The sequence below is a fragment of the Prionailurus viverrinus genome, chromosome B4 (genome assembly GCF_022837055.1).
Source record: "Prionailurus viverrinus isolate Anna chromosome B4, UM_Priviv_1.0, whole genome shotgun sequence".
Lineage (NCBI taxonomy): Eukaryota > Metazoa > Chordata > Mammalia > Carnivora > Felidae > Prionailurus > Prionailurus viverrinus.
The window spans coordinates 41,816,018-41,833,895 of NC_062567.1; the positions used below are offsets into that span (position 1 = coordinate 41,816,018).

Genomic DNA, 17,878 nt, shown 5'->3' on the forward strand with positions numbered 1-17,878 from the left:
CCAATTACATGTGTGCCTCTGAGGTGGCAACTAGGTGAATAGAGTACAAGATGGGTTGAGAGGATGTGTTCATCGTTTAGGACCTCTTACACTGTGAACATTGCAAATGTATTCACTACCTATTTAAATCAAGATCATTTAGTTATATTTTATTTTCTTTTTTTTTTTAATTTTTTTTTCAACGTTTATTTATTTTTGGGACAGAGAGAGACAGAGCATGAACGGGGGAGGGGCAGAGAGAGAGGGAGACACAGAATCGGAAACAGGCTCCAGGCTCTGAGCCATCAGCCCAGAGCCCGACTCGGGGCTCGAACTCCCGGACCGCGAGATCGTGACCTGGCTGAAATCGGACGCTTAACCGACTGCGCCACCCAGGCGCCCCCATTTAGTTATATTTTAAATGTAAAGTCTTACACTCAAACTTTTATCACATTCTCTGATGGAATGGTTCTTGAAGTTTCAAAAAAAAAAGCTTCATTTTTGGATGGATGATTTTACTATTTCTAAAACTTACTCTTTTATCCATGCTGAGGGATGTGTGAAAGATCATAATCCTTCATACGCCATGCATAGTTGACTAATTTGAGCGAATACCCTGTGTTTTTCCTTACAGCTGTTAAATAATGAAAATAGTGAATATTTGATCACAGCGCTTCTTTAATTATCAGGGCCAGAGAACACCTTTTCACAAATGTAACGGAAACGGTGATTACAGTCAGCGGTATAAATTGTTGATGGTCTCATGTGTCCACATTTCACAGGAGATAAACTCTGTTGGAAATTCCTGCACCAGAAAATAAATTCATTTTAGAAAGACATTTCTCAGGCAAAATTTATCACAAATTGAAAACCTATGTGCAGTTATTTCAATGGCCTTACAAATTTCGAGAGGGTCATATAGCGTTAAGATTAGGAAGCGCAATTGCCTCTAAACCTAATGAAATGTTGCCAATGGACCACTGGAACTAGTGAAGAAGTACAAAGGGTAGTGTAGACTGCGAGGTAGAGGGAGTTATACATATACACTTGAAATATGCTCCTAAGACTCCTGACACGTCTGGGAAGTGATCAAATAAAGAATGTGTATGAAGTGATACACTGAAATTACATATAAACATATTTCAAGTGCCTATAATTCAGACTGATGTGCCCAGAGCATGCAATTCCACTGCTAGCCTCACTTTGAGCAAAAAAGTTGCTGATTTGCACTTAAAATAGAGTGCACTTTTTCTCCACTGAGCCTAATGTCTTCCACAACAAATGAAGCATTAGACTCGGTGAAATTGGGCAATGAGAATGAGGTACCTGGATTTTAAATGTGAAGGCTGGGCTAACTTCCCAGAAAAAACACGTTTCTTAGTTTTAATTTTCACCCAAATTCTCAAGAATCTGATGGGAAGTAACCATTTCAAGAAATAAAATGGAGGTGTCCCCAACTTTTTACATTCAGCTGTTGTTTCAGTAGAACTTCTTTGTACGGGGTTCCATTACCTTCCCTGCCCCTTCATGGGTTCCCTTCTGTCTCTTGAAGCACTTTTCTCGGTGATGTTTTCTGGTTATCCACTTGTCCCCTTATCTTAATATGACCTTAAACATGAGGGTGTCCTAGGGCTCAGCCCTTAGATTCCCGAGAATCATCCCAGCCTCGCACTTGTCACACTGTCTATCCACTGCTGCACACAACATTTGCATCCCAGGCACAGACCTCTCACCTGTTCGCCATGATCATCTATCACAAGGCCCATGCAATACCCCATACATATCTAAATGCTTAACAGTTTTACTACCATTGTATCTAAAACTGAATTCCAAATATGTCCTATTAAAGTTAATGGGAACGTCATTCTTACCACTTCTGGACCAAAAACCTGGCACCATCCCTGACTTGTCCGTCTCACACACATCTTTGGAACAAGTATAGAATCTGGCCACTTGGCCATCTCAGCTCAACATACTGTCCAGAGTGCGTCTCCAAAGCAGGAGTCAGCTTTTGTCCCTCCTCAGCTTAAAGCCCCCTAATAACTTCTCATGACCCTCAGGAACCAATCCAAGATCTTACATTTTTCTGATCCCCACATGCTCTCACCGTCATTCCCTCTCTGACCTACTTCTCTCCCACCTCGTTCCCCTTGCTCCAGCATCCCAGGCCCTCTTGCTATTTCCTCAGGAGCTAAGGACGCTCCTACCTCTGAGTCTTGACCACAGCTCTTGTTACTGCTGGGATGCATTTGTATCAGCTAACCCACATCCCAAGCTCATTCAAGATGCTGTGCGAACTTCATTTCTCAAGGAGTCTGTCCTGACCACTCCACCAAAAGCAGTGAAATCTCTCCTTCTTTCCTTCATACACAAAAGGCACTTTGCACTGTAGCAAAAAGTGAGAGATTTCACATCACTCCATAGCATATAGCACCCCCTAATGTGCCATGAAATTCACATGGCACGTTGAGATTGTCGTCGCTCATCACCAAGAGCTCCATCAAGCCTGAATTGGAATGTAGTATCCACAACGGCAGAAGACTGTAGCGTGTTTCATTCACCACTATAGCTCAGTGGCTAGAAGGGTGCCTGGCACATTGTGGGCCATCAATAAACAGCCTGTTAAGTAGCCCATGTTTCCCATACTGTCCCCCATGTTACCTAGATTTAGTTACAACGGATCACTTTTCTTCATTTTCTAAACTCATTTTGTAGACATCAACTGACAAACCCATGTGATTTATTAATGAAACAGGGCTACTAGAAATTCTGTGGACTTGTGCTAGACAATAACATGTATGATATTAAACACCACATTAGAGCTGCAAGATTACTAAATGACTCCTTTGGAAAAAGCTCTTTTGTGGTTGTTGTTCTCCAATGGTACCAAGCAAACAGGTACAAATTTCACATACAGAGGAGGCTGGCTGTAGCCACTTTTCCTTCCTCATTACCTTTTTACCATTTCCTGCAACCATATCTGTGGACGTGCTTGTATCATAATATACAAGATACAAAAGCAAATTGTCATTTCACTGGGTTTGGAAGTACTTTCCATTAAAGACCATGGAATAAATCATGCTCTTTGGGTCTCTCGAGGTCTCAGATTTGCATTCAGTTGCCGATCTAAGATGCGAGATCAAATGGAATGAACGATATTCCCTAAGTCCCCAAGGATCTGTTCCTCTTCTTCACCAATAATCTACCAATCCGTTACTGAGCAGGAAAGGGAGCAAAGCCATGAAATGAAAACTTACAGCTTCTGAGATAAGGGTGAGCCATCCAGCCATTGCCAGGGATACCTGCCTTCTTGAACCTTAATTAATCCAATCCAATGATTGTATTTTATTTTTGATTGAATAAAGACCTGTGAAAAAATTGGAATTATTAGTATTATTCATAGCGTCAGTGAACACATCTTACCCACAGAGGACTCATAACTAAAATACTGGGCACTTTTATCTTCAAATACTTTTATGATAAATGGAACAGGCAGGTTCATTTCTGCATGGGAGGGGAAGACACAGGAATGGAAATGCTTCAGTGAAGGACTCACCCAAGTCTTTGTGACTGGATCCAAGATATCAGCAAAGGGGCAGGATGGACTTAGAAAAAACAAATCTCCCCATACGATCAAGTGGAGAGATAAATATGATGGCACTAAATCAGGAACCTTCTTCATCATAACACGCCTTAAAGCATGTAAACGACAAGCCTCAAGTCTGGAGATATATGCAATAATTTACAGAATAAATATGTATTTCTAGAAATAAGCAAGGAAAGAACTATCCAATAAGAAAAAAAATGGACAGGGGGATCCTGGGAAGATGGCGGCGTAGGAGGACGCTGGGCTCACGTGTGACCTGCTGATCACTTAGATTCCACCTACACCTGCCTAAATAACCCAGAAAACCACCAGAAGACTAGCAGAACGGAGTCTCCAGAGCCAAGTGCAGACGACAGGCCCACAGAAGAGGGTAGGAAGGGCGGAGAGGCGGTGCGCGTTCCACGGACTGGTGGGAGGGAGCCGGGGCGGAGGGGCGGCCCGCAGGCCAAGCAGAGCCTCTGAGTCTGGCTGGCAAGGCAGAGGGGCCTGATGGAGTGTGCTCCGACAGCAAGCGGGACCTGACATCAGGAAGGTTATAAGCTAACAGCTCTGCTCAGAGAACGGGAGGACACTGGGAGAGAGAGTTGTTGAGCCCTAGATGACAGAGCTCAGTGTGGAGGGGAACAAAGTCACTCGCCAGCGAAATCTCCCTCGCCCATCCCCCAGCCAAAATCCCAAAGGGAACCGGTTCCTGCCAGGGAACTTGCTTGCACTGCACAAGCACCCAAAGCTGTCCTTCTGCAGATCCATCCCTCGGCGGTGTGACACCCTCCTGGTGCCACAGGGCCCCTCCCGAAGCAGTTCTCTGAAGGAAAAGCGAGCTGAGCCTGCCCCTCGTGCTCCCGTGCACCTTGCCGATCCACTCCAGCTAATACACCAGATCCCCAGCACCACAAGCCTGGCAGTGTGCAAGTAGCCCAGATGGGCCACACCACCCCTCAGTGAGTCCTGCCACTAGGAGAGGGGAAGATAAGGCACACACCAGTCTGACTGTGGCCCCAGCGGTGAGCTGGGGGCACAAATCAGGACTGACTGAGGCCCCGCCCACCAATGCAAGTTATTCAAGACAGCACAGGGGAAGTGACCCGCAGTCCCGCACCACTCCAGGGACTATCCAAAATGACGAAATGGAAGAATTCCCCTCAGAAAAACGTCCAGGAAATAACAACAACTAACGAACTGGTCACAAATGACTTAAACAATATAACAGAAAGTGAATTTAGAATAATAGTCATAAAATTAATCGCCGGGCTTGAAAACAGTATAAAGGACAGCAGAGAATCTCTTGCTACAGAGATCAAGGGACTACGGAACAGCCAGGAGGAGCTAAACAAAGGCTATCAGCGAGCTGCAAGATAAAATGGAGACAACTACGGCTCGGATTGAAGAGGCAGAGGAGAGAATAGGTGAACTAGAAGCTCAAATTATGAAAAAAGAAGAAGCTGAGAAAAAGAGATAAAAAAAATCCAGGAGTATGAGGGGAAAATTAGAGAACTAAGTGATGCACTAAAGAGAAATAATATACGCATAATTGGTATTCCAGAGGAGGAAGAGAGAGGGAAAGGTGCTGAAGGTGTACTAAAAAAAATAATAGCTGAGAACTTCCCGGATCTGGGGAAGGAAAAAGGCATTGACATCCAAGAGGCACAGAGAACTCCCTTCAGACGGACTTGAATTGATCTTCTGCACAACATATCATAGTGAAACTGGCAAAATACAAGGTTAAAGAGAAAATTCTGAAAGCAGCTAGAGATAAATGTGCTCTAACATATAAAGGGAGACCTATAAGACTCGTGACCGATGTCTCTACTGAAACTTGGTAGGCCAGAAATGAATGGCAGGAGATCTTCCATGTGATGAACAGAAAAAATATGCAGCCGAGAATCCTTTACCCAGCAAGTCTGTCATTTAGAAGAGAAGGAAAGATAAAGGTCTTCCCAAACAAACAAAACCTGAAGGAATTCGTCACCACTAAACCAGCCCTACAAGAGATCCTAAGGGGGATCCTGTGAGACAAAGTACCAGAGACATCGCTACAATCATGAAACCTACGGACATCACAATGACTCTAAACCCATATCTTTCTATAATAACACTGAATGTAAATGGACTAAATGCGCCAACCAAAAGACATAGGGTATCAGAATGGATAAAAAAAACGAGACCCATCTATTTGCTATCTACAAGAGACTCATTTTAGACCTGAGGACACCTTCAGATTGAGAGTGAAGGGATGGAGAACTATTTATCATGCCACTGGAAGTCAAAAGAAAGCTGGAGTAGCCATACTTATATCAGACAAACTAGAATTTAAATTAAAGGCTGCAACAAGAGATGAAGAAGGGCATTGTATAATAATCACAGGGCCTACCCATCAGGAAGGGCTAACAATTATAAATGTCTATGTGCCAAATACAGGAGCCCCCAAATATATAAAACAATTACTCACAACCATAAGCAACCTTATTGATAAGAATGTGGTAATTGCAGGGGACTTTAACACCCCACGTACAGAAATGGATAGATCATCTAGACACACTGTCAATAAAGAAACAAGGGCCCTGAGTGATACATTGGATCAGATGGACTTGACAGATATATTTGGAACTCTGCATCCCAAAGCAACAGAATATACTTTCTTCTCGAGTACACATGGAACATTCTCCAAGATAGGCCACATACTGGATCACAAAACAGCCCTTCATAAGTATACAAGAATTGAAATCATACCATGCATACTTTCAGACCACAATGCTATGAAGCTTGAAATCAACCACAGGAAAAAGTCTGGAAAACCTCCAAAAGCATGGAGGTTAAAGAACACCCTACTAAAGAATGAATGGGTCAACCAGGCAATTAGGGAAGAAATTAAAAAATATATGGAAACAAACGAAAATGAAAATACAACAATCCAAATGCTTTGGGATACAGCAAACGCAGTCCTGAGAGGAAAAGACATTGCAATCCAGGTTGAAATTAATGAAGGTACTTATAAGCGGTCTTGAATTTTTAAAATTTGTTTGATCCAATGTGCTAGTTGTACTTCATTTATTTCTCATATTTATGAGTGAATCATTCATAATCATATCATTATTTTAGTAAGAATTTTATAAACAAGAAACACAGGGTTCTTTTTTTTTAGGTAAGCTTTACATGCAACATGGGATTGAACTCACAACCCCAATATCAGGAGGCACATGGCCCACCAACTGGGCCAACCACATGCCCCTGAGTATTGGCCTGGATGTTGTTTCATTTTGTTTTGTTTTTTGAAAACATAGGGCTTTTAACTCATCCTTCACAAGACACTTATAGAAATATCAATGCTAGAACTAGATGATGTAACTAGAACTCAGTGCCTACATGGAATATTTATGGAATCATTAGAAGGAACTTCACAGAATCCATTCTACTGACTTTATATTGCCAAACATTAAAAGTAATGGCAAATGTGATCGACATTTTCTCTTCTAGAAAAGAGATGCTTTCTCTGTCATTCTGGGTTATAAGCAAAAGGAAAAAATCATTTCCAAAGAATTATTCCAGGGTGCCTGAGTGACTCCGTCGGTTGAGTATCTGACTTTGGCTCAGGTCATGATCACACGGTACGTGAGTTCGAGCCCCGCGTCGGGCTCTGTGCTGACAGGTAAGAGCCTGGAGCCTGCTTCAGATTCTGTCTTCCTCTCTCTCTGCCCCTATCCCACTCGCACTCTCTCTGTCTCTTAAAAAGTGAAGAAATGTTAAAAAATAATTAAAAAAAAAGAATCATTCTAGCTACATTCAACCTCTTCATTTTTCAGCCTCTTTTCCCATGGCCATGAAGGGAGAGACTGATCTTCCCTTTGAAGTTTAATCCCTCCCATATACTGATGAAGGAACGACAGAACTCAGTACAATGAGAAATTATCTCTTTAGAATGCTCATACCCTTGAAGCAGTTCTTTCGCCCTGTATTAGCCCTGAGAGGTGAAATGCTGAGCCGTTTGAGGCATACTAAGTGTTAAGATGCAATATATACAATACTAAAGACTGAAAATCATTCCATGGCATGCCCAGAAGAGCTGTTCTTCTTGATTTAAATCAATGGTTCTTCTCGTTCACTGTTACACCTATGTCTCTTCCACAGAGAAATCTGCGCCAGTTAACAAAGTGCTTCAATTGGAGGAAAGTCGAAACAATTATCTGAACTCCACACATGCATCGCATACTCAAAGCATTTACTCAGGTATAGGAAAGTAGACATACTTGCTCCTCTTTAGTATCAATCTTCAGGAGACTAGACTGCAGATCTTGGCATGACACCATGCTTCTCTCCCAAGTTTTCTCCTCTTTTGAAAAGTGGTAACAGCTTTTTCCATGGCAGTACCATTTTCCTTGAAATGTGTCATCGTCTTCATTCCATGCTCATGGATTGGAAAACAAACATTGTTAAAATGCTGACACTACCCAAAACAATCTACACATTCGATGCAATTTCTATCAAAATAACACCAGCATTCTTCACAGAGCTAGAACAAACCCAAAATTTGTACGGAACCACAAAAGACACTCAATAGCCAAAGGAATGTTAAAAAAGAAAACCAAAGCTGGACACATCACAATCCTGGATCAAGCTGTTTTACAAAGCTGTTTGCACCAAAACAGTATGGTACTGGCACAAAAGTAGACACACAGATCAACGGAACAGAACGGAGAACCCAGAAATGGACCCACAAATGTGCGGCCAGCTAACCTTTGACCAAGCAGGAAACAATATCCAATGGAAAGAAGACAGTCTCTTCAGCAAATGGTGTTGGGAAAACTGGAAAGCAACACGTACAATGAACCTGGACCACATTCTTACATCATACACAAAAACAACTCAAAATGGATGACAGACCTAAATGTCAAAACCATCAAAATCCTAGAGTAGAAAACAGGCAACAACCTCTTTGACCTCACCTTTAAGACCTTCTTACTCGACATGTCTTCAGGGGCAAGGGAAACAAAAGCAAAAAGGAACTATTGGGACCTCATCAAGATAAAAAGCTTCTGAAACACGAAGGAAACAATCAGCAACACTAAAAGGCAATGGACGCAATGGAAGAAAATATTTGCAAGTGAAATATCAGACAAAGGATTAGTATCCAAAATCTATAAAGAACTTATGGAACTCAACACTCAAAAGGCAAATAATCCAGTGAAGAAATGGGCCAAAGGCATGAACTTTTCCAAAGAGGACATCCAGAAGGCCTACAGACACATGAAAAGATGCTCCACATCACTCATCATCAGGGAAATACAAATCAAAACCACAATGAGATCCTACCTCACACCTGCCAGAATGGCTAAAATGAACAATTTGGGCAAACACAGATGTTCGCAAGGATGTGGAAAAAGGGGAACATTTTTGCACTGCTGGTGGAGATGCAAGAGGGGCAGTCACTCTGGAAAACAGCATGGCTGTTTCTCAAAAAATGAAACATACAGCTACCCTATAATTAGAAACAAAAATGGCACTACTAGGCATTTGGCCAAAGGACACACAAATGCTAATTTGAAGTGTCACCTGCACCCCAATGTTTATTGCACCAGTATCAATAATAGCTAAATCATGGAAAGAGCCCAATGGCCATCACCGATGAATGGGTAAAGACGGTATATTCTACAATGGAATATCACTCAGCCATCAAAAGGAATGAACTCTTGCATTTGCAACAATGTGGGTGCAAGTACAGTGTATCGTGCTAAGCATATCAGTCAGTCAGAGAAAGAGAAATATAAGATTTCACTCATACATGGAATTTAAGAAACACAATAGATAAACATAGGGGAAGATAAGGAAAAATAAGCTAAAAAAATAAAGGGAGGCAAACCATAAGAGGCAAACCAGAAGAGACTCTTCAATACAGAGAACAAACTGAGGGTTGCTGGAGGGCTGTTGAGTGAGGGGAGGGCCAAATGGGTGATGGGCATTAAGGAAGGCATTGTTGGGATGAGCACTAGGTGTTGTATATAAGTGACAATTTCCTAAATTCTACTCCTGAATGAATGACCAGACTATATGTTAACCACCTGGGATTTAATAATATTTTTTTGAAAAAGTAATGCGTCAAGGTCTTTATCTTGAAACCAAAGCCACATGATCCTCAACCACAAGACCACTTAGACACCTATGCTTTCCTTATGTGTGTATCTATCTATATATATATATATATATACTTATATATATATATATATATATATATATATACACACATGTATGCATACATCTCTCTTACATCAGACTGAAAGACTAAAAAATAGGTGCTTTTCCTATATCCCAAAAGCCTCATGTTGAGAATAGCTTTGGGGTCAAATTGTGTTGCCAGAGACTGACAGACGTCAGACCATTGTTAAGATGACACTGAGAAATCTTGACTTCCCAAGTACAGATACACTGCTCCAATAGGAAGCAGTTCTCCCTTCGAGAGAAATCCACCTAAGTGAATATAAGAGGATGGTATTAATTCCAAGAGATCTAGACTGGAGAAAATACATCCACAAGCAGAAATTACTCAATCAAATCAACATGACTTTGTGAAAGTCAAGAATTCAATTAGCTAGAAGAAAGAAAATGGATTTAATTTTAAAAAGTGAGCAAAATTAAAGGACATGACAAAATACAATGTAAAGTTTTAAAATGATACATTAAAATGGAACAGAATGAGATAATTCCATGGAGGAAAAAAACTGTACACTATCAGTATAATCATTCAGTACATACCTGTAGTGGTTAGTAAAATTAAGTGATCTTCAACTTCTGCTAAGGAAGCATTCTTGTCTTCTGGTTCTTTAATACCTTGCCCGATTTCTCCAGAACACCTGTGCAAAACTTCAATTCATTTTATAAAATTAAGGTCTTGAATGCTTGCAGTAGATCATTTCATTATAATCACTTAACTCTAATTCTAAATGGCACAGTAGTGGCGCTGACTAAACGAAAGTACGATCAGAGAAAATGCCAGGTTAAAATATGTCGAAGTGTCAGAACATAAAACAGATTTTTAAATAAAATGATAACTTGCTATACATTATTTTGGAAGTACGTGAGAGAGGAATAAATTTTTATAAAACAGAAATGTAAACAGGAAATGAAATATACTTTTAGTTTCTATGCCACCTACTCTTCATATAATGATTACAAAGTTGGTGAAATGAAGTAGCCAGTATTTTATGTAGCATGTAGTATTTGCACAGGAAGCTAAACACCAGGGATGTTTGACTCTCCTCTAGTACAAGCTTATAATTAATTCACTGAATATACATAGAGGAAGAGCACACATGGTGACTTCTAATATGCAAAAAGTAAGTGAAAAATCTCTGAGCAAATTGGCAGTATCTTCTCCAAACTCACAAATAAAAAAGTGTAAAATCACGCAGTATATGGCTCTTTAAGTGTACAAACACGAAAGGAAAGGTCCCTTAAGGATTTTAGGCAGCTAGGAATCGTCATTTCCAGCTCTCTACCACCCATCACTGAACCAAATGCAACGTCCACTTGCAAAACTCCAACATCAATTGCACAGTCTCCTGATGTACTCCATTGCAATAAATATAACTATTGCTTCAACTCAGTCATCCATTCCAGTGTTCCTATACTGGATCTGAATTGAAAAGACACCTTAAGGGGCCCTGGGATGGCTCAGTTGGTTAAAGGTCTGACCTGGGCTCAAGTCATGATCTCACTGTTCATGGTTGGGCCCCGCGTCTGGCTCACTGTTATCGGCACAGAGGCCACTTCGGATCCTCTGTCCCCCTCTCCCTGGGTCCACCCTCCACCCCTCCTGTGCTCTCTATCTCTTTCTCTCAACCAGAAATAAAAACCATTTAAAAAACCACCCACATTAAGACCTCCTGTACCTAAATACTAGCATTTCTTGGCACCAATCAATTCCCTTGTCCTTTCCGTTTTGTCCATCCAAGGACACGTAGGACAGAACCAATTTTGGCAGGACCTCCAAGAAGCTTGCAGCGTATTCTTTATGCACATCTAAAAATAGCCAGCTTCACTGGGGCTCTTGGCTAACACTGCGCTGAGCAAGCCACTCTTGATTTCAGGGTCGTGAGATCAGGCCCAAGTTGGGCGGGGAGCCTCCTTGAAAATTAAAAAAAATTTTTTTTTAATGTATAAAGGAGCCAATTTTGGAGCACACTTGATCTCCTACAGTCAATTTCTCTCTTGAACCCTCCACAGTTTCCTTCTCATGGTTCCCTTCTCTTGCATAGGATCATCTCAAGTCAGCTTTCTCACAAAGTTCCTGTCCTCCTTTTTCATATTTTTTTGTAACAGAGTTCTTTTCTTTACTCTCAGATTGGGTGCTAACATAAGATTGTTCACATTCCTTCATTCATGAGACACTTACCACGTTGCTCTCAGAACTGGTTTTTCTTCCTTAGTTAGCAAGTTGTTAGCTACCCCACATTGTAGCCAGGATCTTAAGCATTACATTTATTTACTTTGATAGCCATTTCATCTCATCTCCCTACACCTCTCACACTTTGTAACTAATACACATTTCAATTACTCCCTCCGTACATTTTATATATAGTGTTATTGCCTCTTTGTGTATTTCCTGAAATATTACTATTTATTGTATTTGTTTTTCACTGTTTCATCTTATAAAAGTGTTCGTGACTTTTGTGCTCTTGCTTTGTTTTTCCATTTCATATGCTCTTGCTAAAATTCATGCATATTGCTGGATACCATTGTGGTTGTCTTGACTATCACATAAATTCCATTGGTAAATCAATTGCAGAGATCTCATTTACTCTCCATTAATGATCATTTGAGTAGTTGTGAGATGTTCAACGTTGTGAATGGCAGCTACAAACTGTCCTGTAGAAGTTCATTTCTGTGTATGTGCAAGTACGTCTGTTGGATATACACTTAGGGTGAGAATTACTGAATCATGCTGAGCTGTAGAAGACAGTACCAAACTCACTAAGTGTTTGTATCCGGTTATACTGCCTTTTTTTTTTTTTTAATTTTTTTTTTCAACGTTTATTTGTTTTTTGGGACAGAGAGAGACAGAGCATGAACGGGGGAGGGGCAGAGAGAGAGGGAGACACAGAATCGGAAACAGGCTCCAGGCTCTGAGCCATCAGCCCAGAGCCCGACGCGGGGCTCCAACTCACAGACCGCGAGATCGTGACCTGGCTGAAGTCGGACGCTTAACCGACTGCGCCACCCAGGCGCCCCAGGTTATACTGCCTTTAACAACCTTGGAGATCATATAGATCCACATACTTTTTAGGCTTGGTAAATGTTTCGCTTAGCCACAATTAAAATAAATACTTTTCTGTATTCACTGATCTCTGAATTGACTGATCTGTATTCACTGTATTCACCCTCTCTGCTTCCTAATGTTTGAGTGAGTTTTAGCCATTACAGTCAGGCTTTGACCATACCCACTATCCCACTGGAGCTACTCTAGAAAATATCCTTTCGGCCTCTCTCTTGCCAAATTTAACAAGCATATCTCTAGCCATTATAATACCTGATCCTCCTGTACTATTTGGAACCCTTGACTACCTTTGCCTTCTCTCCAAGATACCATAATGTTTTGGACTCCCACCTACTTGTTTAACCAAGCATCATGGTTTTTCACTGTTTTTACTCCTCTTTGACCTCCATCCAAATGTTGATTTACCCTAAGAATCCTCCACCTCATCCTTGTTCTTCTAGCCTAATCTACTCTCCCTGGTTTCACAAGGTAGAGCATGGTCCAGCTTCTGCTTTCCTCTATGATATCTTCCAGTATCTTTCTTCCAGGCATCTTCCTTGATCTCCAGACTTTTAATACCACCGTGTACGTGCTGATGGTCTGTGTCTGCTGTTAAAACCCACTCTAACAGACAAGACCAATCTCATTCTTTCTGGTCATCTCCACTGATATATCCAAGCACCTCACTCCTTACCGTTATTAGCACACCTACGCAAACACCAAACCATACTTAGTGTTCTTCTTGTGTTCTCTGTAATATTTAGTGGAATACATTCACCAAGGTGTGTAAGCCTCATGTCAAATGGTATCACTGATTCAAATGTCTCCCTCACGCACTCATATTCTAGCAATTCTTCTTATTGAAGATTTCTCATATATGGTGCCTACCCTTCATTACTTCTACTAATTCAGTCATTCTAACTAACACTGATTCCTGAAACATCCTGTCATCTTCTCCGTCCACCCACTTGCCGGATGTTGAGATTGACCTTTCCCAAATCCCTATCGCCTCATGGGACAGGAGTCATGTTTTTCCCTCACATGACACCTTTCAGTGGTTTCTTTTGTTTTTAGAACAAATCTAAAATTTCTTAAGATATTAAAATTATCAAAACGTGCATACCTAGGCAAACCTATTTATAGCTACTTCTTAATTCTCCTAAAGCATCCAGTTCTTTGGTTCTTGTTTTCTATGCCTGGATAAGTAGTCTCTCTAACCCATGCTTCCTGATTAAGTCCTCTCTATCATTTACATCATATCAATTATTATCTCCTGGAGGAAAGTTTTCTGGCCCTCAGCATGAAACATTCTATTCAGCTGATATCTTGAAGCCATTACCCCAGCACTAATACTAGTTTATTTTAAAACCTGCTTTGTTTACAGGGCACCTGGGAGGCTGTCAGCCGAGTGTCTGACTTTGGCTCAGGTCTTGATCTTAGGGTTCATGATTTCCAGCTGCTCATGAGGCTCCCTGCTGTCAGCACAGAGCCCTCTTAGGATCTTCTGCCTTCCTCTCTTTCTGCCCCAGACCCCAGCTCATGCTCTCTCTCTCTGTCTCTCTGTCTCTCTCTCTCTCTCTCTCTCTCTCTCAAAAATAACTAAGACATTAAAAATAAATAGGAGTGCCTGGGTGGCTCAATCAGTTAAGCATCTGACTTCTGCTCAGGTCATGATCTCACGGTTGATGAGTTTGAGCTCAGCACCAGGCTCTGCATCTGTGGTGAGGAGACTCCTTGGAATTCTCTCTCTCTCCCTCTCTCTCTGCCCCTTCCATTTGCATACCCTCTCTCTCTCTCTCAAAAGTAAACAAACAAACCTCATCTTGAAAAAAGAATAACTTTGATTTTGAAAAAAATCCCCTTTATACTGAGCTCATTAAGTGCTGACTGTTTACAATTCCTGTATCTTTTGTATCTATTATACATAATCCCTGACCCAGAGAAGATACTCAACATTGTTGTGGAATTAATGAACCAAAGGATTAAAAATTCACGAAGAAGATATTAAAAACAAGTGTTTTCTATACATTTTTAACAATCGATGTGAAAAATATAAAAAGTGATAGAAAAATAGATCAACCTTATATTCCTCTGTGATTTAAGCAGTGTAGCAGTATGATAAGGAGGATAATACTCAAAGAAAGATTTTTCCAATTCTCTGCTCATATGGAAAACTTCCTCCTTCACAAAATATAAGGATGAATATATATGTAACCTCACTGTACATTTCAGCAAACTTTTGTGCCATTACAGCCATGACATACACTATTTCGTGTGGTATAAAAGCTAAGTGATGGCAAAATAGCAAAATCATCGTCATCGATATTATAAACACCATCATGATTACTAACATTTCTATAGGACTCTATAGTTTACAAAGGCTCAGCAGAAGTTCAGTTATGGTATCTCATTTTTCATGCTGCTCCTTGTTCTCATAAAAAAGAAAAATGTGTGTGCCCCATACTCACGCAGATATCTTAAGCCTGTGCTTGCCAGCAGGAGGAAAATACATGTAACTCCCAGGGTTAATGCAACCTTACGCCGTGGCAATTCTGTACAGATTCAGAAAGCAAAATATATAGTAAGCATTGAGCTTAGGAAAGCCCTCAGAGTTGGAACAAAACGGAATTCATTCTGGAATTGGAAATGAATATCCCTTTTTACTGTGATTACAAATATCCTTGAATTTTACATTTACATATACCCCTTGATCTCTGAAGAACCGGACAAATAATGTCAAATATACAGAAACCCAATTATCACGATTTCACTTCTTCTTACTTGAAATCATATTTTCACAAAATAAGAAAGCAAACAAAAAACTTTACCTCTCCTTTCATGCTTTGAACATCTTTCATCCATCTGTCTCCTCGAAAGGGGTGATATCAGATTCGTGCACGTCGCTCTCTACTCGCTCATTTTTGAGGACTGTAGGCAAAGAACACAGTTCGAATCCTGTGCAATGTGGCCTGAGGCATTAAAATGGCAAAATTTATCATTACGTAACAGAAACAGCTAAATGAATGATAAGCATGATCATCTGAAATAAACAGGTTAAAGCAAGTATCTGGGAATATTAGGGAAATTTTTTTTTCATCTTTAAAATACCTTACAACAGAGATTCTACACAATTAAATAATGGTCCATGACCATTTATGGGCTTGTTATGTTAAGCGTTCACTTCTTTCAAAATCATTGAATTCATGGCCAAAATTTAATACTTGATATATTCCATACTCACCTAAACCTCTAGGCTTATATCACCTTTTGAAAATTATGTTTGATCACTTAGTGCCTGTGTTATGCCCAAATGGCAATTATATTGACACCAAATAGAGTAAGCCCTTCTTACTAAGGACACACACACACCAATTTGACCAACACTGCGCCTGCTACATTGCTTATGTCAGACCCCGCTCATTCATTCATATCCCTTGAACTTTAGAGTCAGTGGATCATGACTCCTTTTGCAAGTATGAGGAAAATATGAAAATCATGAGATTCAAGGAAAGGGAGTTTAGGAAGTAACATTAAATGAGGGTGGTGATTGGTTTCTTTTCTGTTTGTGGATGAGGAAAACTGAACCTCAAGGAATATATATAGTATTCCCAATGTCACACTGTAAATGATACTCTTTAGTTAAAATAAACTTATATTATAAATGTATATAAATAAACATGCATAAAATAGGTTAAATGATAGTCTAGTTCAAGTAAATATATGTCAAAATATTAAGTTATATTTAAATGGGAAATATAAATATACACTTAGTTCAAGTATACATGTCATAAAAATAGCTTATTTACATCTATCCAAAAAAATGATCCTTCACCTACACTTGGTTTATAGAAATAATATTTTCACAAAAAATACATAATAATCTCTCTCCCCTAGAAATAAAATACACAGTGATTAAAGAGGAGAAGACAGTTTCCCCAGAAGAATAGTTTTGGTAAGTGTAGAAAGAATCAGATAACTGGTTTTCCTCAACAGATATGGATTTTGGATTTTTAAAAGATCTTAATATTTCACCATTTAATGACATTATACTGTTGGGAAACTTGAACAATCATCACATAATGATAAAATGTATATACACGCTGTCATTTGTTTTTCAATAAATATTCTCTCTACAGAAGTGCCAAATTATAAATCTTGTCTTAAGGCCGTGTATTCCTAGCTAACCGGTTTTTGTGTAGTGGTATTTTAATTGAGTATCTGTATAACAAAATAATAAGAAACTAAACTTGGAAATATAAAGCCGGATTTCTTTTGCTAGAAAAATACTCCTATTGTCAAAGCTTCAAACTTTTGTATTACACTTAACTGAAAGAAGAGAGAATTTCACCTTTGGATAGTTCATTGCTAACCAGTTAGGTAGCACCCACAGAGAAAAGAGGGGAAAAAAATCACAGATTTATACTGTCTAAAAAAGAATCACATACTCCTTAAAACACCTCAGGATTAAAAAAAAATCATATTCTGCATCAGAAATATTCTGATCCACTCCTTTCCTCATTTGCAGAATAAAGTTAACGCTCGATATGGATTAACACGGATCCAGGAGTCAGTTCTTGGGGCAACAATGCAAAGCCCTCCCAACTTTGTCCACAGCTTTCCCATAGCAAATGCTACTTTATCCCTCTCTGCTGGACAATGTGGCAGCACAGGCACGGGTCACCCAACCTCGCTGGCTGCAATACCTCATCCGTACCTGGGATTTCACAGCCGGAAAAGAGCTTGGTCAGGATCACAGCTAGGATGATGTGCTGGCTCTGGGGCCTCTCGCCTCTGCTTTGACTCCAGAAGGTACTCGTTGACGTGCTTGACTGACTCAGAGAGACCGTGTCAGGAGAAAGATAGCCGATGGCCATGTGACCATAGATACTCCCCCGCAGGGTTTCCACTGGCCTCAGGGTCTCCTTTACTCCTGCACTCTGTGTCAGACAGGAGTCCTAGAGACCTCAAATGCTGAAGTTTGCAGACATTCTGTGGATCGGTATAAACCTGAGCTTCAGCACTTACCTTGAAGCATAAAAAACAAAAAG

The 17,878-nt window shown here is 40.2% G+C and overlaps 1 protein-coding gene across 1 annotated transcript; it reads right to left on the reverse strand.

The window, feature by feature from the left end:
• Window positions 1–318: 318 nt before the first annotated feature.
• On the reverse strand, window positions 319–17,648 carry LOC125169516 (NKG2-D type II integral membrane protein-like). The gene is made up of 7 exons (XM_047864917.1): window positions 17,545–17,648; window positions 15,659–15,799; window positions 15,299–15,382; window positions 10,331–10,438; window positions 7,831–7,988; window positions 3,237–3,346; window positions 319–784 (listed from the first exon to the last, which is right to left on the reverse strand). Exons 2-7 carry the CDS (start codon window positions 15,690–15,692, stop codon window positions 658–660), a joined length of 621 nt encoding a protein of 206 aa, XP_047720873.1. The 5' UTR covers window positions 15,693–15,799; window positions 17,545–17,648; the 3' UTR covers window positions 319–657.
• Window positions 17,649–17,878: the final 230 nt, after the last annotated feature.

Bases quoted from the DNA above. Each gene is read 5' to 3' on its own strand.
- LOC125169516 (XM_047864917.1), bottom strand. From the start codon at position 15,692: ATGGATGAAAGATGTTCAAAGCATGAAAGGAGAG. The intron at 7,989-10,330 runs GTATGTACTGAA...CCAATCCATGAG, and splicing joins AATTTTACTAACCACTACAG to CATGGAATGAAGACGATGAC. The intron at 3,347-7,830 runs GTATGTCTACTT...ATTTTTTCACAG, and splicing joins TTGATACTAAAGAGGAGCAA to GTCTTTATTCAATCAAAAAT.